General features: G+C 39.9%; 1 protein-coding gene and 1 long non-coding RNA gene across 2 annotated transcripts in view; one reads left to right on the forward strand and one right to left on the reverse strand.

Moving 5' to 3' along the window:
* Positions 1 to 9,607: 9,607 nt before the first annotated feature.
* On the reverse strand, positions 9,608 to 10,990 carry LOC136180540 (uncharacterized). Its single transcript, XR_010667167.1, has 3 exons — positions 10,669 to 10,990; positions 10,440 to 10,489; positions 9,608 to 10,104 (listed from the first exon to the last, which is right to left on the reverse strand). It is a non-coding gene; the product is annotated as an uncharacterized lncRNA (long non-coding RNA).
* Positions 10,991 to 21,035: 10,045 nt separating this feature from the next.
* Positions 21,036 to 24,264, forward strand: part of LOC109992304 (POU class 2 homeobox associating factor 1) — an 18,091-nt gene continuing 14,862 nt past the window's right edge. The window contains exon 1 of the mRNA XM_020644854.3: positions 21,036 to 21,215. Coding sequence (XP_020500510.1) covers positions 21,191 to 21,215 — 25 coding nt within the window. The 5' untranslated portion in view covers positions 21,036 to 21,190. The remainder of the gene's footprint in view (positions 21,216 to 24,264) is intronic.

Genomic DNA, 24,264 nt, shown 5'->3' on the forward strand with positions numbered 1-24,264 from the left:
TGATTCATATTGTCAACATGAACTGTTGTCCGTTCATATTTACTCATGTGAACTTTACAAACTTGCACTTTCACACTGTGAGTATGTGGACAGAATGCTAACTTAAGCTGCCGCGTTTTTTCTCTCACTGTTTGTACACTTATTCAGCAGGAGCAGCTGTGCAAGCACTCTGCAGCTTCCCCCCCCCCCCCTCTGACTGTTTGTTTCAGGCCCGTCTCTGAGCTCAGGTCTGGATCCTCTGCACAGGTTGAAGGGGCCGGCTCTGTCCTCCCGGCTCGCAGGCTGACATGCAGCATACACGTGTGTAGGTGTGTTTGTGAGAGAGAGAGAGAGAGAGAGAGAGAGAGAGAGAGAGAGAGAGTCAGCGAGTGAAAGGTGAAAGTGTAGCCACAGCCCCCCCACCCCCCAGCAGGATTTATTTGCACTGCAGGTTGAGGCGTGTTTCTGGCCCTTTAAGGCTCGACATGTACGCACAGGTCAAGACCACGCAGGGCTGAAGTCTCACACACACACACACAACTCCTCAATCATTTCATTCTCACCCCCTCTTGCAGACTGTCAGGATTACTACGACTATCTACCATCACATTCTTTCAGTCGAATGGAAAACTGCTTTAATCACACATTTTCATTGACATTCAAATACACACACACACACACACACACACACACACACACACACACACACACACACACACACACACACACACACACACACACACACACACACACACACACACACACACACACACAGATAGAAGCATGTCTCTGGGTGCTGTGTGAGGGGTCTGACAGGTCGCAGCCACAAGGAGAAGCACTGAGGTCACGTGTCCATGTCCCTCCTCTTAGAGTAAACATAGAGGAGGTGACCCCAGCCCTGCAATTCACACATAATAACAACATTTATGACTGAACAGAAGCTGCTGTAATTTAATCCCTCCAGGAGAAGCTTGTACATCATTTTAATGCAGGGGCCACTGAACTGGATGTTGGGGTTAAGTGTAGCACTCTCCACACTCACAGACTCTGAGGGGGTTTGTGAGTGTTTAGTACGTCCCGCTGTCAAACGGTCTACGGGGCGAGGGCTCTGAAGCAAACTTTTTTTTACCAGGTTCTCTGGATCTGCATGGGACTTAACCCAGAGTTCATTGCAAACTTGGTGACGCAGAAAGACTTTGTCCAGCAAACATAAACAACCGAGCTGAGATGTGTAGGGAAGAAATTAAAATAACTTTGAGCACTTTCACACATTCACTCCTGAAAATGTCATAAAAAACTCTAGTTTACACACTTGTCCACATGCCTACGGTGAATCTTCCTGGATATTTTCTGCTGCATTCCCATATCGGCTCTCCCTGTCTTCATACGCCAATTTTACTAGGGGGGGCTGGGTAATGTCGGGGAGATTTGTGCATGTTTGAAAACCCCACAAGTGATGGTTCAAAAATCAGGTGGACAAAAACAAGTTTTTAAAACAGTATGAACTGTGAGAAGTGTGAGGTCTCTATATCTCATTTCCTTATAGTACAAACTGTATATGGGGTGATTTTTTAAATAACTTTTATTTTATTACTTTTATCAGTTTTATTTTATTAACCCTGTGAGTTATTTATACGTTTATATAATAAAGGGGCGTGGCTAATGGCTATGTTGATGGACAGGTGGGTAGCTGTTTTCCAGGAGGCTAAAGGCCTGCCTCAGCTTCCCCTCTTTGCTTGTTTCTTCTTACAGCACGCCTGACACCAAAATAAATGTGTGATGTTTCAGAGCTCAGGCTTCAGGGGGGAGATTAGGATTTTCAAACTCTCTGCACAGTGGCTCCCGGTTGATGTCCTTTGTCCCCAATTTTTTTCTATATGAGGCGGAACACTTTGCTCATTGTTGTATCTTTGTTTTATGATTTCTAACAAATTTGAACCAAGTGCTTGAGCCTCTCTGAGTGGTTTCAGGTTAAGGTTAGACTCAGGGACCTCTAGAGGCTCCTGTGGGTACTGCAGTGTCCTCAAGCAGTTTCTTGGCTTATTCAAACAAAGAGATGCTATCTGACCTGACTCGTTTGCTTTTTAAAGTAATCAGCAATTCCTTTTTTTCTCTCCTGAAATGGATCATGTTGTAAAAGGACTCCTTACATGTTTTGATGTGGAATGTCGGCCTGTTATGAAACTCATCTGTTTTGAACATGAATTCACAACATGTTCAGGGGATCCACAGAGAAGTCAAACCATTAATCTTTAAAGATCAGATAATAAGGCTGAGCTGTGTTGGGGATCCTTGGGGTCTTGCGGGCACTTGCAGTTGACACGAGGCTCAGATAGTTATCTTTATGTTCGTGTGGGTCAGTGGTGAAGCTTCTGATGGAGTGAAGTGAAAGCAGGAGATAGGATCAGTGCTGAGACTCAACTGACGAATGAGGCTCCGTGTGAGAAATGGCTCTTCTGCTATCACTAGACTGTTGGCACCATCTCTCTGGTTCACTCCCTTATTTTGAAAGTCGAGTATCCTCCTGTTTTCTGGTCCTTGTTACACATAAACACTTTATATGTTATGCATATCATGCATGACATGATAAAACAACTTGAAACACATTTAATAAAGGAAGGGAAATTTGACCATGGAAAAGTGAGCCACAGAAAACAGTACAACATATAGCAACCAGTGGGCGCGCACTGTAGCTGTTTCCACTCAACGTTCTTGAAGCCAAAATACGCCGCTTAGGGGCGCTTCCATCTTGCGATTTTGATGTCATTTGGTAACACGCCCCGCCCACTTAGCGTACTGCCCTGATGACTTACGCAGCCCAGCTACGCCAAAAGCGCTCTGCCGGTCTACGATGAAGAAATGTGTAAGTACAACAAACCACCGTATTCAAAGTCTTATATTTAAACACACTGTTTTAAAAAATCCCGCTAGTTTGATTATTATTGAAAATACGTGGGCTGCTGGGTCCTCTGTTTTTAACGAAATCGTTCTATATTTAAGCTAGGTTTAAGCTAGGTTAGCACCACAGACCATAGACTACAGGTGTTAAGATATGTTGTATTTTGTTAGAAACTGATAGTCTGCAATGTGATTCATGTCTGCTTTTCTAATATATTTAAGTGAACAGTAAATCAATTGTTTTTTGTATCTTCATTTAGGCAAATTAGAGATAAAAGCAGCTGGTCTGACATCTTCCACAGAGGCGAAGTGTAAGTTAAAATCATCTGTTAAAAGTTTTATATCCTGTGATTTTTATTTAAGTTTCATAAGAGGATTGTCAAAACAAGCTATTGTTAACAATACAGTCTTCTAAAAATAAAAATCACACTGAGTCATACACCAGCTAAATGTTAAATAGAAAGGTGATGTTTTCTTTTCCATTTTACAATCAACAGAACCTAAAAATGACTCATTTCAACCTTCATCTGCACACCTGTTACAGAGGTCAGGCTGGGGTCACATAGTTTGAAGGAACCTCCTCCCTCCCTTTTTCACCTGTGCTTGGACTAAGAGCTGTGCCAGATGCCCTGTTCATCCACTGTGGGAGAAATGACCTTACACCAGCAGCTCTCCCAGATGAAGAGTCCTCTCTGCCATCACCCAGAGGAGCTGATCGACGTCTGAAGAAGGTGGACAGAGTCTGGTGCTTTGTGACAGTGAACAGTGAGAAGGCTACCATAGTCATCGTCAGATAAAACACACAGATCCAGGTCAATATTTAATTTATTTTTCTTAACATGATGTTGCCCTGTGTTTGAAAGGCCAGATGCTGGAGGGTTGTGTTGGATTTGCTTTTCCATCATATTTTAACAGTCAAACAATCATCCAGGATCTTTATACTTTATTTGATTTTTGTTAAATTATTTTTTATACTTTCTCCTATGTCCCAGCAATTGGACCTGATGGTCTCCCTTACTTATTTTCCACGTGGTTAATGAAGCCAGGGGTTGTTTATTGAAGATTTCTTTTCATAAAATGTTTAAATAAACTTTTTAAAAATCTGATATGGGGGGGGGGTCACGTGACGATGGTTGGCTAGAGGACGTGTTTTCACCGAGCTCCCGCTCTCACTCTATTTTGATTATATTTGATACGGTCTAATGTATCCAGTTTAGCTTATTATGTCAACACATTGTTGTAACAACTTGTAACGAGAAGAAAGGTACACCCTTAAGTGACAAGAGATGTCGAAACAGACGAAAATTCAACCACGCAAGTCAACAGCTGCTACAACTGCTAGCCAAACGAGCACTGCGCACGAAGGAGGCAAAACCCTGCCTACAATGGATGCCACAGCTTTAATTCATGAGGTAACTCAGAACTTTAGCGACGTTTTGGAAAATAAACTTTTTAAGTTCTCTGAGACTTTGGAAAAAATTTCCACGACCCTGGAAAGCCAGTCCAAACGCATTACCGCGGCTGAACAGAGAGTATCGGATGTGGAGGACACGGTGGCCGGTCTGGAGGCAAGACTCGCCGACGCAGAGAAGAAAATGAAGGTGATGGCTGATGGCATAGTTGACATGGAAAACCGGAGCAGGCGGGATAATATCCGCGTACTCAATTTGAAAGAGGGCACGGAGGGGAAGCGCCCGATAGACTTCTTTGAATCTTGGCTGCCCACCGTTCTCAACCTAGAAGCGAGCCCCGGTACCAAAAGCCGTATTAAAATTGACCGGGCACATCGGAGTTTGGGACCGCGAGGCGCACACCCTCGCCCGGTGATCATCCGTCTGCACAACTCCAGGGATAAGCCGAGAATAATGGCAGCAGTGAGGGCAACGCCTAACCTGGAATACGAAGGACAGCGGATCTTTATACACCAGGATTTATCGTCTGTGGTTCGAGAGAGGCGACGCGCATTTAACAATGTATGTCAAGCTCTAATCCACAAGGGCATACGGTTTAACATGCGCTTCCCGGCTACACTGACAGTGAACTACAACGGCGCAGAGCACAAGTTTGAAACACCGAGAGATGCAGATAACTTTATCAACACACTGGAATAAATCTGGTCAGTAGTTACTTGTTAACCACAGCTCTCTTCTACCTAAATATAAGACTGTAATAATCTAAATACTGACATGGCTAAACTATATTTTGTCTTTCCCAAGTGTGTCTCTTGGTGTGAAGCAGCCTTTCTTTTGTCTGGCTAAAATATTGATAACAATCAAGGGGCCCTCTTCTTTCTCATTTTATTTCTCAAATATTATGGCCATAGAAGCTTTATGGTAATCAAATGCCAAATATAACAGGCATGTAATAACTTTATGTTGTGGGACGGGAGTGGATACGGAGGGTTTTTGTTTTGTTTTGCTTTCTCCCCTCCAGAGGTGATGACTCCTTCTGGCAGCACGTGCTCCTATAGTACTACCCATCTGGTAGCTTTTGGTTTTTGTTCTGTTTTGTTACTTTATACACTTCATGCTCTTATGCTGGCTTTATATTTGCATGGTGCTCTGAGCATGGAGAAGGTTCTGGTTCTTCCATCTTTAGGTGATGGATATGTTTATGTCAGCACAGTTTCTATGTCAAATGATACTGAATTGATCTTTTTTTACATACAGTGGGTTATATATCAGGTTAAATTGTCTTATTTTATTTTTTCTTGTCAGATAAACACGCTACATAATGAGTAACATTAAAATTATCACATTAAATGTCAAAGGGATCAATAATGTGGTAAAGAGACATAAAATACTTTCTATGCTCAAAAAAGACAAGGTACAAGTGGCACTATTACAAGAGACCCACCTTACAGACCTTGAACACCTGAAGTTAAAACGTGATTGGGTCGGCGAAATCTTTTATTCCTCATTCAACTCAAAAAGTAGAGGGGTGGCAATTCTCATCCACAAAAATATGAGTTTTAAACTTGAAAAAGTTATTCACGATACAGAAGGAAGGTATGTTGTAATTACTGGGTTTTTATATGGAGAACATGTTCTCATGGGAAGTGCTTATGCCCCCAATACTTTTGACAGCTCATTTTATTCAAAGTTACTGGCTGATATATCTTCTATTTGCCCCCCTTTTGTTATATTAGGAGGAGATTTCAATTGCGGATTGGTTCCAGAAATGGACCACAGTCCATCTAAAACTTTACCTCTATCCAGGATGGCAAAAGCCACAAAGGATCTATGTCTAGATCTAGGCTTATTTGATGCATGGAGAATCATTAATCCTCGAGAGAAAGATTTTACTTTTTTCTCTCGCCCTCATCGGTCTTTCTCAAGAATTGACTATTTATTTGTTTCAAGATCAACACTCGACAGGACTAAATCCTGCTCTATTGATGCATGTGTCCTTTCGGATCATTCATTAGTTTCTATAGAACTCCTACCACCTTATTATGACCCTTTATCTAGACACTGGCGCCTAAATTCATCTCTTCTCAGCGATCCTGAATTTGTAACATACTTAGAAAAACAATGGGAACTTTTTATTTCCACTAATGAATCACCTGATGTATCTGCATCTACTTTATGGGAAACAGGCAAGGCTTTTCTGAGGGGGGGCATCATTTCTTATACAGCTGCTAAGAGGAAAAATGCACTAGCGAAACAGTTAGAGCTTGAGCAGCAAATTAAAACCTTGGATAGAGTCTTTAAAACCTCTTCCTCCGTTTCGGTGTTTAAAAAATTAGAAGCAGCGAGCTCTGCCTTAGATCAACTTCTAACCCAAAAAGCAGAATCAGCTATTTTTTTTGCTAAGCATAGATTATTTGAATCTGGAAACAAACCTGGCAGGCTCCTTGCCAGTCTTGCAAAAGGCCGGGCAGGGTCTTGTGTAATCCCATCACTCAAAGATTTCAAGGGGAAACAACATTTTGAAACCAAAGTTATCAGTAAAATAATGAAAACATTTTTACCAAAACCTTTACTCTTCTGAGTGTCAAAACACTTCGATGCTGAGAAAACGATTTTTTGATAAAATAAATCTCCCAACTCTGTCTGAAACAAACAGAAATGATCTATGCAGACCAATCACAACACAGGAAGTTTTAGATACTATTAAATCTCTACAAAGTGGAAAAGCCCCAGGTCCTGACGGGTTCGGCCCTGAATTTTATAAAAAAATGTCCAGGTTGGTGGTTGGACCTTTAACTAAAATGTTTATAGAATCTTTTGAAAGGGGAACACTTCCACCAACTCTAAATCTTGCCCACATCTCCTTGATTTTAAAAAAAGATAAACCCTCAGATAGCTGTGCTTCTTACAGACCAATAAGCTTACTCGGAGTTGATAGCAAAATATTATCCAAGCTTCTGGCTCAAAGACTGGAGGAGGTCTTGCCCATCTTGGTTGGGTCGGACCAGACGGTTTATAAAAGGTAGGTACTCCCACTCCAATGTCCGTCGGCTACTGAATGTTATACAATTTTCACAAAATACAAAAAAAAGGATTCTTGCTGTTTCATTGGATGCAGAAAAAGCTTTTGATCGGGTGGAGTGGGAGTATCTATTTGATGTTCTTAACAGGTTTGGTTTAGGTTCTGGTTTTACTACATGGGTTAAGCTCCTATATAGATCTCCGTCTGCAAGAGTTCTGGTAAATGGTTCAGTGTCTGAGATGTTCCCTCTGAATAGAGGCACACGCCAGGGCTGTCCCCTTTCGCCGCTTTTATTCGCACTTGCGCTTGAGCCTCTCGCAGAGGCCATTAGAACCCACCGTTTTTTTTCTGGTGTCACATTGGGAGACACAGAATACAGGATCTCGCTTTATGCTGATGATATATTGTTGTTTATTACTAATCCAGAGAGCTCCATACCGGTATTGGAATTGATTATAAGTGAATTTGGCCAAATTTCAGGTTACAAAATTAATTATGACAAATCAGAGGCCTTGCCTCTCAGAGACTTTGGTGTCCCGGATACCCTTGTTAATTTTCCGTTCAGGTGGTCAATTTCAGGCTTTACCTATCTGGGGATTAGAGTATCAGCAGACATAAAAGAATTGTATAAACTCAATTTTATTCCAACTTTGAAAGCAGTTAAAAATGACATCAGCAGATGGTTTGATCTTCCTCTGTCATGGATGGGTAGAATAAGCTTGGTTAAGATGAATGTACTTCCCAGGATGTTGTACCCAATGCAAATGCTGCCACTTAAGATCAATAGAAGAGTTATTTTGGATATCGAAAGATCTCTTTCAAAATTTATATGGCATGGCAAGAAATCTAGGCTAAAGATGAAGACCTTACAGTTGCCAATAGACAGGGGGGGTCAAGCACTTCCTAACTTTCTATATTACAATTGGGCCTGCCACGGCAGGATAATATCACGCTGGCTAAACCATTTTATACATCAAGGGGAGCCTCTAACAGATTCATGGTGCTGTTCCCCTCTCTCTCCTTTCAGTCTCCTCTCAACTGATGCTGGCGAACTGCCAGCAGATGTTAAAAACAACGCTGTCATGTTTAGCACACTTAGAATCTGGAGAGATATTACTAAACACATTGGCCGGAGAGGTTTTTCATCAGCATTACAACCTCTGACTCAAAATAAAGCCTTCTCTCCAGGTATAGGGAAAAGTATTTTCAATGACTGGTATTCAAAGGGTCTAAGATTTGTGGCTGATTTATTTCAAAATGGTGATTTTATGTCATTCAATCAACTCAAGACCAAATACAGAATACCAAATAGTCACTTCTTTGGTTTTCTCCAAGTTAGACACTTTGTCAAATCAGATCTGATTTTCCCCACTGATCAATCATTGTTGAGCTCAATTGAAAGTTTTCTTCTCAATTTTAGTTTAAATGCGCTCAACGACAGAAAAATAATTTCCCTTTTTTATGACAAATTACATCCTATTAATTTTGATAGGGTTGAGAGAACTAGGGCATTATGGGAAAGGGACTTGGAGGTTGAACTTAGTGCAGAGGCGTGGTCAGGTACCTTTGTTTCAGCTAGGAAAATCTTTACATGTAATCGACTCAAAGAGAGCCAATACAGAATATTACATAGACTTCAGCGAACACCACAATTTTTAAACAAAATGAGTCCTCAGATCTCTGCCCTCTGTGTGAAGTGTAAAAAAGAAGTAGGAACTTATTATCACTGTGTATGGCAATGTCCCTTAATATCCAGGTATTGGAAAAATGTTGCCCAGGAGCTTGGCTTAATTTTTCACAGAACAATAAAACTAGAGCCAGCATTGTTTCTCCTGAACTTACCTACGCAACAGTTTTCTCTATCAACAGGACAGCTCGTTCTAATGGGTAAACTTCTGCTCCTAGCGAGGAGATGTATTCTGTTTCAGTGGATTCAGGAGAAGCCTCCATCAGTTACGCAGTGGTACAGAGAAACATTTAAGGTTCTTCCTATGGAACACCTCAGTGCTAAATTAAAGGGCAATAACAACTTATTTTATAATATTTGGCAACCCTTCATAGATTATCTTCCCACTGATCTGGTTGGCTAATTGCAGAAAGGGTGCCCACACTTAAAAAAAAATACATCATAGTCATGTTTTTTCCCTTTGACATGTAATTTAGGTAGATAAGATTGTATCTGATATGATATATGTTATTACAACCCATGTATGTTATTATTTTTTTTTTATTTTATTTTTTTTGAATATATATATATTTAAAAAAAAATAAAAAAATAATTCAGTAATTTGGTTACATCTGTGCTGTCTTGTTCTGTGCTTGTTATGTTTAAAAAATGAATAAAATATATATTAAAAAAAAAAAAATCTGATATGACTGTCTCTGATTAACTGGAGTACAACGTGTTGGTCACAGTAAAATAATTTAGCAGTTAAGTTTATAGCTCACATTTGAAAAGGCCTTGAACTGACATTAATTTCTTCTTGACCAACAACAGCTAAGACAACAGCAAAGCTAACAGACGAGCTCAGCTAGTCACAGCCGGTCTCGTCTGAGATAAATGGCCTTCAAACTTATTTAATATTAAACATTTAAAGCCAATAAGCATAGCAAGATACGTATGAGATTCCATTTCCATTTATTCAATCACAGACTTGTCAAACAGTCTGGCATGTTGTGCTGCTGTTTTCAAGAGTTAACAACTGAAGAGAAGAAGACCATCGAGAGAGGACAGGAAACACTCAGGGGACGAGTCCTCCATGTTGCTGATGGATCTGAATCTGAGAGCATCTTCTGTAATAAAGAAAAACAATCACAGAGTTAAATGTAAAGTATAATGAATTTTACTGTGATGTTTATGCCTCAGACCTGAAATCAGATCTGTCCTGAGGTTCTGCTAAATTTCAGGTTCTAAAGTTTGTTTTTATGACAGACAAAATATATAATAAGACATGATGAATCCAATAATATGATCAGCTTTATGAATTTATGTTTTAAGACAAAAGTGTTCCTGCCACTTTCTATTGAAGATTATTTTAAACTGTCATCACATGGGCCAGCCTGATAAATTAAACTAATGTTAAATATTCTCATATAATCAGACAGCCAATTTGTGTGCTGAACCTCACCGGAGCTGGAATCAGAGTCTGGACTGCTGTTTCCTTTGAGCACTGATTTCCTTGAAGACAGAAAGAAGAACAATTTAAACATGAGCTTCTTGCAGAACCATAGAGGCTGTTAAAATCTTCTGCTAGTCTTCCTTACATTTTAAGATGGATTATAAATTGTTACAAAAATTACTTTGATGTAGATAGCGATTACAATAACACGGTCCAATCATATGAGAGATCATTTTACCTTTGAGTCCTATGTGAAGGCGTTCTCTTCAGAATCAGCACTGCAAAGACAAGATGATGGCGTCCACCTTCACAACCTGCTGCTTCAGCCTGGCTGCATCATGGTCTCCTACAGGAACACCACAGAAATGCAATCAAAGTACTTCACTTTATTTATCAGAGGATCTACTGTATGCAAAGTAAAACAAAATTAGCTGTAATTCCTCAAAAAGATTTGAGACTGCTTTGTTATTTGAGAACACAGATTGTTTCTTTTCCCTTCTCTCTGTTTGCCTGTACATGACCTTCTAGTGCTGTAAAAGATGCTACAGTAAATCCTGGATCAGCTGTGTGGATGGTGTGACTGTGTGGTGAAGCTTTGTTAAAGTTGTCACGCACATACTCATATGCCTTTGGAGAGTAAAAGTGCAGTGTGGTGGCAAACTGCTTATAAAATATAAAATAGTATTTTATTGGTGAGGTGCCCCAATCAAAGCGTCCTACATAGTAGCAGCAGCTTTAGAGGGAGGCGACGAGAGCATTATGGAGAGGGCACCGGAGGGGGCGAGCTGGGGGAGAGAAGCGCGACCCGAGAAAAAGGAAATCCCCAGTTTAAAATAAAATGTTGGTGAGAAGAGGGAAACAGGACGACATAAATGTCAATGTTGAAATTCTTTTGAATACAGAGGCTGTGAATGTTCAGTTTTCTTTGGCTATAAAAAGGCAACAATAGCCTGTAGTTTAATCATGGTGTTTCTCTTCGTTAACGATTATTGAAGCAAAATAAAAAATAAATGCATGACATTTAAAACATATTAACATGTGTGGGGAAAAACACGATCTTTATGTCTTCTTTTATTGTCTCTTCATAACTACAATAACATCAGCATGTTGTGTGTAACACTGGTCTCCTGCATTAACACCTTCCTTTCAAAGGTGAGAAATACACATAAAGTCACAATCACCGCAATGTTTGTCAGGTTTTGTCAATTTTTAGAACAATTTCTCAATGAGTGTCATTAAATTTACAATATGATCAACTTGTGACTGTTGAATTGGTCGTGTGTGGAAGACAATGCAGAACATTTATCAGTTTAAGCAGCATGATGCTCGGTTAATATTACATTACACCACCGCAGGTTGTTGATGTTTGCGTTCACGTTTCGGTTAGTCTCTTAAATCAGTAACAGTTATATTAAATCAGATCTTACCTTTACTTTTATCTGGATACATAGAGAAATATTCTACCCTCGTATATAGTACTATGAATTTCAGCCTGCACGGTGAAAGTAAAACCTGTTACTCTCGGTATAGTCCACTTATCACTCAGACTGTAAACATGTACACATTAGTAATGATGCAGGCCAGATTTAAATTAATATACTTTGTTTTTGCCCTCCATACTTTTTTGAGACTTTACCAGACATATTTATTTTTGCTGTAAAATAAGTGTACAGTCAATGAACCGCATCTATGAGCAGATTTTATATTACGATTCTTGGTTTTAAATACAATTTCAATCACAATAACGACATAACAATATCAAGAAACATGGCATGTCAGTTATTAGGTTTGCTCATTTAATAAAATAAAATAAAAAGATAAATCATGCCGGATAAGTAACCTAGCTTTACAACATTTCAGCTAACCTTAGACTGCTTATGTGTTAGCTAGCTAGATAACGACTTTAACCAATGACACATAAATCACTTTTTTACTTACCGAAAGAACTGCAAAGATCCCTTATCTCCCACAGGTCGGTTAGAACAGTTTACTGCAGAACAACTCATTTTGCCAGCTCAAAAAAGATGAAAAAACTGAACGGAAAAATTCAATGACGTCTCGGCTTTCCTTCACTACGTAACTTTTGTTATTCACAAAGAGAGCTACGCAAGATCCGCAGCTGTCAATCATCATCAAATATGACGTAAAATCCCGTTTTTCAACCTCAAATAACTTATTTAAAACAAACTTCACAGAAAAATGAGCACTTGAACACAATGTAGGGTGATAATAACTAATGATCACAGCAGAGTTTATGTTTGGAAAAAAATTATGTGACGAGTATTTTAGCTTTACAGTTTGACCCACATCCCATCTGTTATCATTGAGGAGGCGGGGTTTATGACTTATACTGCAGCCAGTCAGTAGGGGGAGCTCTAAAAATAAAAGCTTCACTAGACTGGGGACCTTGTCCTGTCCATTATTTTTACAGTCTATGATAGCAACAAGGATGAAAGTGCAAAGTGAGGACAGCAGATTCGGGGCAGATAAATATTCCTATACTACTAGTTTGCACATTGGAGCTAAGTAAATGTTGATTTAAATAGTCGCACATATGATAAGATAAGATAAGGATATAAGTGTGACCGAGACCAAGACACACCCGAGGCCAGAGTCCGAGACAAGACCAAGACATTTAGGGATCAAGGCCTGGACCACGGCAGGGCGAGACCGAGACAAGACCAAGACATTTAGGGATCAAGGCCTAGACCAAGGCGGGGCGAGACCGAGACAAGACCAAGACCATAAATATAAATTAAAATTCATCATCTTGTGTGTCGCAGTTATTTGTTTTTTTAGATTGGGACTTTTTCCTTCTTATCCCAGTCCACCCAGTATGAGACCGGGACAAGACAGAGTAAAGATGCTTCTGATTTCAAGACAAAAACCATCAAAAAGTGGTCTTGAGGCCGGTCTGTAGTCCAAGACCGTCTTTTAGTTCTACAACACTATACGATATGAGGTTTGGTTATTTTGTCTTCACAGAAACAGCCAATATGGCAGAGAAACACTTTTGACTGAGTACAATTAAAAGTAGTTCTGGTTATCAGATTCTTGTTTTTACTTGTATTTGTGCTCCAGCCTCTATAAAGATCGGCTTACTCTGGAAGTCCCTGCCTTTCACAAACTCTGAGGCTGCTCATCTGCGCTGTGAATATGAAAAGGCGAAACAAAATCCATGCTCCCGCTGTTCGAACAATAATGTTTCAGAGTAATAAACTAACAGGTACAAGCTTTCCCCTCTGCTTTAGCTATCTACCATCATCAGCCATGCTTTGCAACACTCACTGCTCATATTCAAAATCTATCCCCACACGTAGCGGGGTCACAGTTAGGAGAAATGTTGCCAGGACTTCCCATGAGGCCCCCCTGTGAAGATGAAAGTCTGGACTCTTTCTCTGCTTTAATCTCAGTTTATGTCACATGGTCCACTTTCATCTACCATCAGGCTGGGGAGGCCAAGCAGAGGCTTAATCCCCACAACACCTGCTGATAAACTTTTATTAGACCACTTGTATTTTTAATTAACTTTTATGTGGTATAAGCTGCACAGCCTAGGACAAGATAGACTTACAGCAGGAGGTGCCCGGCCCCTCATATTCAGGGCTCTGCAGGTGACCAACTGTATTTAAAAAAGGACCCCTCCCACACTTTCTGTTCTACTCCCTTCTCTCTGGAATGAGATACTGGACAACAGCGTCTATACACAGGTTTTCTTACTTTTAGACGAGTCACCGATTGGGAACGTAGTCACTAGGAACATGACATTGCAAATATCAAAATTATGAAATGCATTTTTTGTCTGCATCTGAAACTCTTTCACTGTGTTTTGCAGCTGTGGGGGATAAATTGGAAATAAGCAGGTGTCATTTTCTTATTTTTACAACTCCTTTGAAATGAAAGACACCCAAACATAAAGACAAAAATAAAATAATTTTGACACTGAAAGATGGAGACGAGATTCTGCTTGTGGCTTCTCTGCGCTGCTGGTCAGTGAACCTTGACGCACATGCAGGTGTTTCCCGCTTGAACCTCCACAGAGACCAACAAAGGCCAGTTTCAGGCTCAGAGTTGCAGCCAACTATTGAACTTAGTCTGCAGATGTGTGCTGGCTGTGCTTCATGAATAATAAACAACTGTTTGTGTCTTGAGTGAATGACGCAGCTTGAATAGCTTTTTGATAAATGGTCAAATAAAACACCCAGAAACCAGGTTATCTGTTAGTCATTTAAAGGCACCCGCATCATAAATAAGACCAGAAATTAATGTTCAGTGACTGAATTAGCTGAGGGGACAGCTTATTTTGCATTACTTGTTATGCCTAGTCAGTTGATTATATTAAATATCAAACACACTGCAGTTATCATGAATATGAAAACAAGCTATAGAAACCAAACACTTTTTTTTGGTGAAGATTAGATTAGAGATTCAGTCAAATATGATGTATAAGACAAACTTTTAACATCTATTTTTCAACCAAAAAGTTGGATGCGTACCATGTAGCAGTGTGACCGATAAACCAGTTTAAAGACATGCGTCAACCGCCACCGTCAACCACTGCACACGACCAGACATGATTGATAATTCACCCTCATTCTCTGTGTATTGCGAACATCGGATCTGCTGCTAAGGTGTCGGGATACATAACGACACAAACCAGGCTGACAGCTTTTCTCCCTCATTAGTTCATAATCCTTTTTAAGAGAACAGATGTATACTGTTGAGTAACTAAACCTTTTGGAGTGCTGGTTTGATCGCAAAGACTCCTCAATTCAAGACGTTACCGTACGCTGAAAGCTCCACTAGCGTACAGGTAGCTAGCGGGATTAAAAACTCCACATGGTGAAAACAGATGGTAGGAGTCTACACAGCTGCACAGAAACTGCAGAAACTTTGCTGAAAATGTCAAACTGGAAGACATTTTAAACCATTTTTCCCACTAAGAGAGATCGGTACAAATTCTATTCTAGATTTTACGGTACTTTATTGTCCCGGAGGCGACATTTTGATTTGTGCAAAAGTGCAGAGAAAAAACACAAAGCTCTGTTCAACCTACATACATGAAAAACAAACATAACACAAGATGTGCAACCATAAAAACACAACAAGTAACTCTTAATACTTTAAAATAGATTGCCATTATTATAAAATAACTGGCTGAAGGTTCTCAAAAAAACCCATAAAGTGTGAGCAGCACTAGAGCCCGGGTCGCCAACAGAGCAGCGCCACCAGCATGCAAACGTGATTCTTTCTGTTGTGAAGTTGGCCAGGGTAGTTCCCTCTTTCTTTCATGCACTCATTGCACCACTGACTCAGGATGTAGTTCTCACATATAAGTGTAAAAATATAATAAAAATTAATAGATTGGCCCAGAGTCAACAAAAACAAACTTCTTTAGTGTTCTTCAGACATTTAAAGAGGACATACATCTTTTATTTTTTTCTGAATTAAACATTAGTCTCTCAAATTCATGTGATAAATAACTGGCTATATCTGCGTAACTGCAGTCCTTTTGAGACATAAAAAATGACCACAAACAAACGAGACCACTTGGTTGGGAGCCTGCAGCTCGGTATGGTGCACAGGATGGTGCCACATCGGTGCTTTGGAAGGGAAATGCATCAGTTGATGAGGCAGTTTTAACAGAAGAAAATGGAAGCACTTTGGATACAGCCTGTGTGATTCAAAGGGGGGAACAGGAGCATTGGCTATAGAGGGAGCGATCAGCTCTGTAGTGCGCGTTGCTGTCGGAACGCGGCGTTCATAGACTGTGGAAATTGCAGGTCATAGACAAATTACACAATCCCGTGTGTTTGTTCTTTATTTCATCGACCTCTTTTGTGTTATGGTCTATAGAGGAACCCTTTTTTGTCTATCATTTTTTTTAAAGTTACTGAAATGCAGCAACGATAGTCTGGTGTAAAACATTAAACATTGAACATTGTCAACAACCAATAGGAGCGGTCTCACCAGCAACAAACAGGAAGCTGCAAACTAGTTAATATGGCGGGGAGGAGAAGGAAAGTGTGGTTCTCCTGGACCATGGAGAAGAAGCAGAATCTGGTGGAGTAGTAGAGAGCGCAAGAAAACCTCTAAAAAGGTTAAAAGAAATATCTCCCACCCTCGAAATTCCCTACACAGTATATACAATAGCTAGCGAACTGAATTGAATAATAATTTTCTGGTTGTCACTTTTTATTTGTGAAGGTTTATTTTTGGGCTTTTAATGCCTTTTATTTGATGAAAGTTGATAGATTAGGAAATCTGGGAGAGAGAGTGGGGAAGGACATGCAGGAAAGGAACCACAGGCAACCTGCTTTGCAGACTATAGCCTCCAAACATGAGGCACGACTTAACCACTAGGTCATCTGCAACCCCTTGGTTGTCACTTGAATTGAATTATCTGGATTATCTGCAGAAATTCCTTTATTCCATCTTCACGCTCGTTGAAAGAAGGGAGGACTCTTATTAGAGGCGGTCTTGCTCTGTGAAAAGGTTCTCCCATACCTTTCACCTGCCCCCACCTTCCCCACACTGACTGCAGCTTGCAGAAGTGATTAGGCTGAATCACCTGAGCCTAATTAGACATTTAGTGAAGCCTTCAGCTCAGCCAGAGTCTGGGGGGAAAGATGTTTTGTTGGTGGCAGCTTGCTGTGAGGCTGTGTTTTCTTTCAGTTTATTTAATCTAGTTGTTTTATCAGATTACCCGATTTGTTTTTGCCATTTTTGGTAAATAAATCAACCACCTCATTTTTGCATCTGTTTCTGCCTCCTGACATCTTTTTGCTCACCACCAGTGCCGAACAGCCAAACTTAAAATCCCAATTTTGATGTTGACTTACAATCAGTAATGTTACATGCTCTCTCCCCACCTCCACCAGTTTTCCCACCTTTTTGGTTTTCTGCTCAAAAATTGTAGTTGTAAATTTCCACCAGGTGCATGATGGGAAATGATCTCAAAAATAACCTAGTTGTAGTCTTGCAGTTAGTGACCCTGCAAGATCCCCAGTCTTTAGCAACTCTCTACTGGCAGGTCTTCCTACATGCACTATCAAACCCCTGCAGATGATACAAAATGCAGCAGCACGACTGGTCTTCAACCTTCCTAAAAGAGAACATGTCACTCCGCTGTTCATCTCCTTACACTGGCTCCCAGTTACTGCTCGCATCAAATTTAAAACTCTGCTGCTCGCTTATAAAACAGCGACAAAAACAGCTCCTCCTTACTTTAACTCTCTCATCCAGGTCTACACTCCCTCCCGCCCACTACGCTCTGCCAATGAAAGGCGTCTGATCCAACATTCACAACAGGGTCCTAAGTCTCTGACTAGACTCTTCTCCTCTGTTGCACCCCGGTGGTGGAATGAACTTCCAAACTCCATTCGATCTGCAGAGTCCTTCTGCACCTTTAAGAAAAAGCTAAAGACCCAGCTCTTTCATGAATACCTACTAACTTAATGATGATGGTCTCCATATTATTGATGATGATGATGATGGTAATGACAATGGTTTTTGTTTGATAACGATGACTTATTTGATGATTTCTATACTGATTAGAGCTCTCAAGAACTGCCGTCAATGTTGTGCTTTGCCTCTGGTCACTTCCTGTCAGCACCTGTGTGTCCAATCGGACTCAAAGCTGATCGTTTGCTCTTATGACATTGTTCCCTTTTTTTCTAGATCCTTGCTTGTGTTGTACTTACTCTCTGATGTGAAGTGAATTGTAGAATTTAAAAAGTCTTTTTAAGTCTTTGGCATCAGATGAATAGGCTGGATTGCAAAATATGATAAAATTCACATCCAGATCAATCTCATTCATGTCTAATTCCAAACTACTTGTTTCTGGGCATTGATTTGTTTATAGATAATTGGAGGAGGAGGAGGATATGTACAGTGGATACCGGTTATGATTTTGTACAGAAACCCATACCTAACCCCCCAACCTGTAATCTCTGCTGCGCCGAGTCAAACCCTAAATTCAACTGTAAACCCTTTTAGTCTCTTAATGTCCTCCTTTCAGCCAATCAGAGAGCATTGACCAACATTGAACCTGCACAAAAAGATGACTCGCCTTTATTTTTCCAGCTGAAATATGAAGCCGAATAAAAGCTGTTTTCTCTTATCAAGATGGTCTGATCATGCACCATAAACACGGTGACTTGGGATGATTCTCTACTCACATGCCCGAACAGGACGACCTTGGCAAACACTTTTGTTTAAAATGCCACGGCCAGGTATGGCAGCCAGACAGACCCGGTTGTAAGATTTATATCATTCCCGTGTCGGCTCCTCTTCAGTGGTGAACAAACTCAAAGGTGGGTCTTAATAAAAAGTGATTTAAGTTTGAATACATTAAGGTAGCTTTGATTTCCTATGCATGTGTATGTACACCTACTCAAACAAGGGTTTACAAAGTGCTTTGACATGTGCAGAAGCAAACACAACAACAACACATACGAACCAAAATCACATCAAAACACGACAACAACACAACCCACGGAAGAGACACCCAACAACAGCAAAACCCCTAACAGTAAAAGAACCCAAACAAAAACCAGACCGACATCAGAACCCAAACATCAGAATTCAAGCAACATAATAACTCGAACATGTCACTACGTGTCAAAACGATGCAGACTGCAGTCCCTGCCCTTGGTCTGTGTTGTGGTATCGTATTTCTACTATTTACAACATTTCCAGTTTAGCCACCATGTTCAAAATTCTGCAGAAACACAAAAGCTAGAACGCTATTCATCTGCTCATACATCTCCAAAATTAGCGATATATCTTGCACAGAAATCGCACTGACAATTAGTGTTTTTAGGCAGAGTATTGCAGAACTACGCAGACACACCAACAATCAAGTATGTAGTCCTCACGGGAGCATGCCAATGTTACCACAGCCCTATGTTCCCACATTTCTATGATTCCACATTTCTATGTTCCCACATTTCTATGATTCCACATTTCTATGTTCCCACAGCCCTATCTTCCCACATTTCTATGTTCCCACGTTTCCTTTTTCATAAATTTGTATCAGATTTTATCCCCCTTTCTCCCAATTTAGTCGCCAATTACACCCAACCTATTATCCAGTAGCAATGGACTACAGATGGAATATAGCTTTTAGCTAAATCTGGTGCGCCCATCTCTTTGTTTATTGCAAACATTTAATGTAAGTGCACATTGTCCTTTTAAATAAACAAACTAAACTAAGTAGCACAGAGGCCTCACTTTGACTAGCTTCTTGTCAGATCAGTCGAATGAAGCGCAGAAACTGGAGGCAAACCATAGTTTGCAGTGCATCAAAACCTCTGGAACCTGTGACACTGAAAACAGCTCCACGACCCACTTTTGGGTCCCGGCCCTCCTGTTGAGAACCATTGCCTTAAACTAATGCTTTTTTCTTCTTTTTTTAAAATTTAATAGCATTTAGAAAACAGCTTGTCAGCTTGTATAGTTGAAATCAAGTCACAAAGTCAAACATCTAATTTCACTCAGAGGATTTAACAAACGTCATTCTGTCTCAATGGCATAGAGAGGGGGTGCTCCTGGGATGCTTGGAGTCACTTTCCAGCCCTCTGGAGGCATCATAGGCTCATGGATAGAAATGTGGGAACATAGGGCTGACCCCGTCCTCACAACGGCAAAGACCACTAGAGCATAGCTGTGGCGTAGATTCCATATAAACCAACTTTCAGAATCTATCTATTTCACTGAACAATGTTAGTAAAATCATAGACTGTACAGTCTATAAGTAAAATATGTTTATTTTAATCAGTAGATGCTACATTTGTTTCAAGCGTCTACAGTTGTGTCACCTTCATGTGGTTCTCAACTGATCTGGCCTCAGGAGTCAGGACCAACCACCAACTCCCTCATGAAAAAATGTTGACCCAAATGTACGATTTACTTCTCAACCAATCAGATTTATTCATTGAAATAGTATGCAGTTTTGCCCTCAGAAGTTACAATATGTGACAACACTAAGAGACTGAACAAAAATAGTTTAAAAAGTGCACTTTTTTTTACTTTCATTCACCAATACGGGCATACATGTCAAAAAACAGCACAAAAAAAAAGAGAAACAAAAGCATACAAACAAGAGGGGAGCTGAGGTACGGTACAGTTTTGTAAGAAGACCAAAACAGGAAACAAACATAAAGCAAAACAAAACAAAAAGCTTCTTTTTGACATAATATATTTTTCCAGACACACATTTGTGACACTGAAAACAGCTCCACGACCCACTTTTGGGTCCCGGCCCTCCTGTTGAGAACCACTGCCTTAAACTAATGCTTTTTTCTTCTTTTTTTTAAATTTAATAGCATTTAGAAAACAGCTTGTCAGCTTGTATAGTTGAAATCAAGTCACAAAGTCAAACATCTAATTTCACTCAGAGGATTTAACAAATGTCATTCTGTCTCAATTGGCTACAGAAAACCTGTTTTGCATGATTGATATTCTAATTGAATTGTAAATTATTCTCTATGTTATAAAGAATAAGATTCTTCTTCTTGTAGTTCCTGCCTCTGTAGTTCTTCTAGTTACTAACACATTTTGTTTCTCTTCTTCATACCTTTTATCTCTCATAGTTATGATTCAGCTCAAGCAGTGAAACTAGCTGCAGGAGGGAGATTTGTGGTTCCAGAAGCTGTCACATCTCAAGGGGATATTTAACTGACTTCAGACCCTTATAAAGAACGTCAGTCAACCCGCCACTTTGATTTGGCTTACTTTGACTATAGAAAACAATCCAAATGAGAAATATGCACTGGGAGAAATGTAAGTAGGACACATCTTTTATTTACATGAAGCAGCTTAACTCTAAAATCAAGTGGGATTTGCTTACATAACGCAGAAATGTTTTGTCAGAAGTGAAACGATTGATTCGAATCGTACTTTGAATTTGCTCGGAGGAAAGGAGCTGCAGAGAGGTTTGAAATGAACAATACTTATTTTTATTTACTTTATTATGTTTTTGTTAGCTTGGGGAGGAAAGAAACACAATATGAAGACAAAAGTATGATGAGTAGAATAGAATAGAAGAAAAGAAGAACAGAACATTATTTGTCCACAGTGTGGAAAATTGTCTTTAGCTTCATAAGAACAAAAACAAGAACATGATGACAAACAAGAAACATTTCAGTTCAGCAACAGATTAGAAGAGTGCTTGGAGTCCTCGACAACATCAGCGTCCACTTTTTTTTGTATAAACAGTATTTAGTTAAGTAATAAAGTTGTTTTAAACAGACATTTCATATAGTTAGAGCTTTTAAAGACTGTCATTTCATAAACCATTGTGCAGTTAAAGGATCTTGTCGGGGGGGCAAGATGTTTGTTTTTTTTCTACATCATTTTTTTTTAAGAAGAATTTTATTGCGCTACGCAAATGTTCATAATGATTTATTATGAACATTTTTTTCTGACTCTTGGCGGTCTGAAGCGTCGACCTGATGGAGGAACTTCAAACGTGCAGTAGATGAGGGGGGTCACTTGTCATGTCGAGTGGTTTCTTTTTTTTGTTCTGTATATGCCGTTCACAAAGTGACATCTGTGGTTTCTCTATGATTGTACTGGCTGTTTTGACCTCTCTCTGGTAAATGGACTTGAGCTAGTATAGGGCTTTTATATTCTTCTGATCTTTAGAGCACGGTCATTCTGTGCCAATGTGCAATATGAAGCTATGAGCTAACCAATGTGTGCTAACATTAGCCTGCTAACACAACAACGAAGGCCACAGGAAATTGCAACTTGATCAAAAGACATTTTTTTCTGCCGCTTGTACTTAACGGTGTTTAATTACGGCGCTTTCTAATTCAGGGTATGTAGAGAGGTTGGAGGAGCTGTTTGTTTTGGTTTAGTGCTGGTGCTCAAGTGTGACATTTCTTCTTTTAAGTGTGCGACAAAACAAGATCAGTTTAAAATGCACAACAGACAACAAAAAATATTGAATAATATTTAAAGAATTTGAGAAATCTTAAAGCAAAACAGTTGAATAAATGTTCAATTTAACTTAAAATGAAATACCAGTTTAGATGAAATAGCATTTGAATACTGCATTAAAGGGTTATTGGCCTTGAATAAAAGATTATTGTTTGAATGTCAGCTGTAAACTGGGTTGTGTTTTTATTCCTCACAATTCATTTGATAAATGTAAAACTAAAAGCTGTACATGACCAGAGCTCACTTGATTTAATCCACAAAATGTTTACATGTCAGGAGTGGAGGTTTTTATTTTCTTCTAAAACTTCCAGATAAATATTCCAAAACTTTTCCCGTTTGAATGTTTGTCAGAAACTTTACCAAAGCTGTTGACTCTTTCGTAAAGAGGAAGGTGATCATTTGATAGTTGGCTGAATGTTGCGATTTGGCCGTAATCTTGATATGCAAAATGGTTTGAGGCCTGCACCACAGTAAAACATTGCACAGCTGGACTGCTTCCTCTTTTCTGTTGGTCGATGCTGATTGTCTGTCTGTGTGTGTGCTCATGTGTGATTGCTTTTAACAACATCTGCAGCTCATTTGAGTTTCAGTTCAAAGATCTAGACTGTAGCTTGGTTTTTTTTGTGTTCTTTTACACCATTCGTTTCCTGGTGTTTTGCACGGAGCACAATAAAGAAACAAACTGTTTTTCTATCAAGGGTTTCCTCATATAATGAGACAATGTGAGACAGAAATTCTAGACTTATCTTATACCCCTGAAATAGTCTTTTTTTTTATTCTCAACACATTGCCCCAGACCCTAGAAATAATAGATATAGATCTGCTTGTCAGAGTAAATAATTACTAAAAAAAAGGATGAACTGAATTAATTTAAAGGGTGCTCTACTGCTGTTATGAATCACTCTTAGTGATGTGCACCACACCCCTGTTTGCTGCACACTCCTCACACTTCTTCTTGCAAATTAAAAAGCAAAAGGGTGCAAAAGTCCCAACTATAAGACATCGAATGTAACACGCATTGCAAATGAAAAAAAAGTGCTGCAAAAAGCCAAAATGTGCATTAACATCAAACCTGCCATGCAGAGGCGCTGCTTGTCAACAGGCAAAGGAAGGCAATTGCTTGGGGCCCCCAGACGAGTAAGGGCCCCCTTATGGCTTACATACTTAAACCAAAGCAATGGGCCAAAATGTGAACATTTTGCAACGAAAGTAGGAAACCTCCCTAACAGGGCCACTATCTGACAGCGCTCGCTGTCTTTGCCCAGTGAAAACCAGAGTTCGGTAATGAAAGTCAACAAAGAAAAATGAAGGGGAATTATCCGTCTATACAAGAGAGAAAAAAGAAACAGGACATAAGAGGAAGAGGAGTAAGCATCGGGACACTGGTAGGTTAAGAATGCAGGTTGGAGGGGCACCCAATTGGTTTTTGCCTAGGGCCCCAACAGACTCTAGAATCCCCACTATTGCCATGTTAACAAACATAACTATCTCAACTGGATGTGGAAGCCTTTGGCTGCACAACAATTTAGAACGACCCGGAGAACATGACTTCGTGACTTATCTTGATTGGTTTTGGTCAGATACAGCCCTCCTACAATCCTGGATTTCTTGATTATGCAAGATGGGGATCGATTATAGCAAGCCTCTTCCAACCGTGCCAGGGCCAAGAAATTGTACTTTGCACAATACAGCCAACTCGCACAAGTCAATTAATTGGACCTTGGAGGTCAAACGTGCTTGGACACAATGCATATTGCATAGTGTGATGGCACCATCAGTTCCCAGAATAAAGACTGACACAGCAGTCACAGTAGCTGGTGATGCCTTTTCTTTCCATAGATTTATCTATCCATTATTGCATCGTGCATGTTCGGGATCTGAATAAAGC

Source organism: Labrus bergylta, chromosome 11, assembly GCF_963930695.1.
Source record: "Labrus bergylta chromosome 11, fLabBer1.1, whole genome shotgun sequence".
In the NCBI taxonomy this organism is placed as follows: domain Eukaryota; kingdom Metazoa; phylum Chordata; class Actinopteri; order Labriformes; family Labridae; genus Labrus; species Labrus bergylta.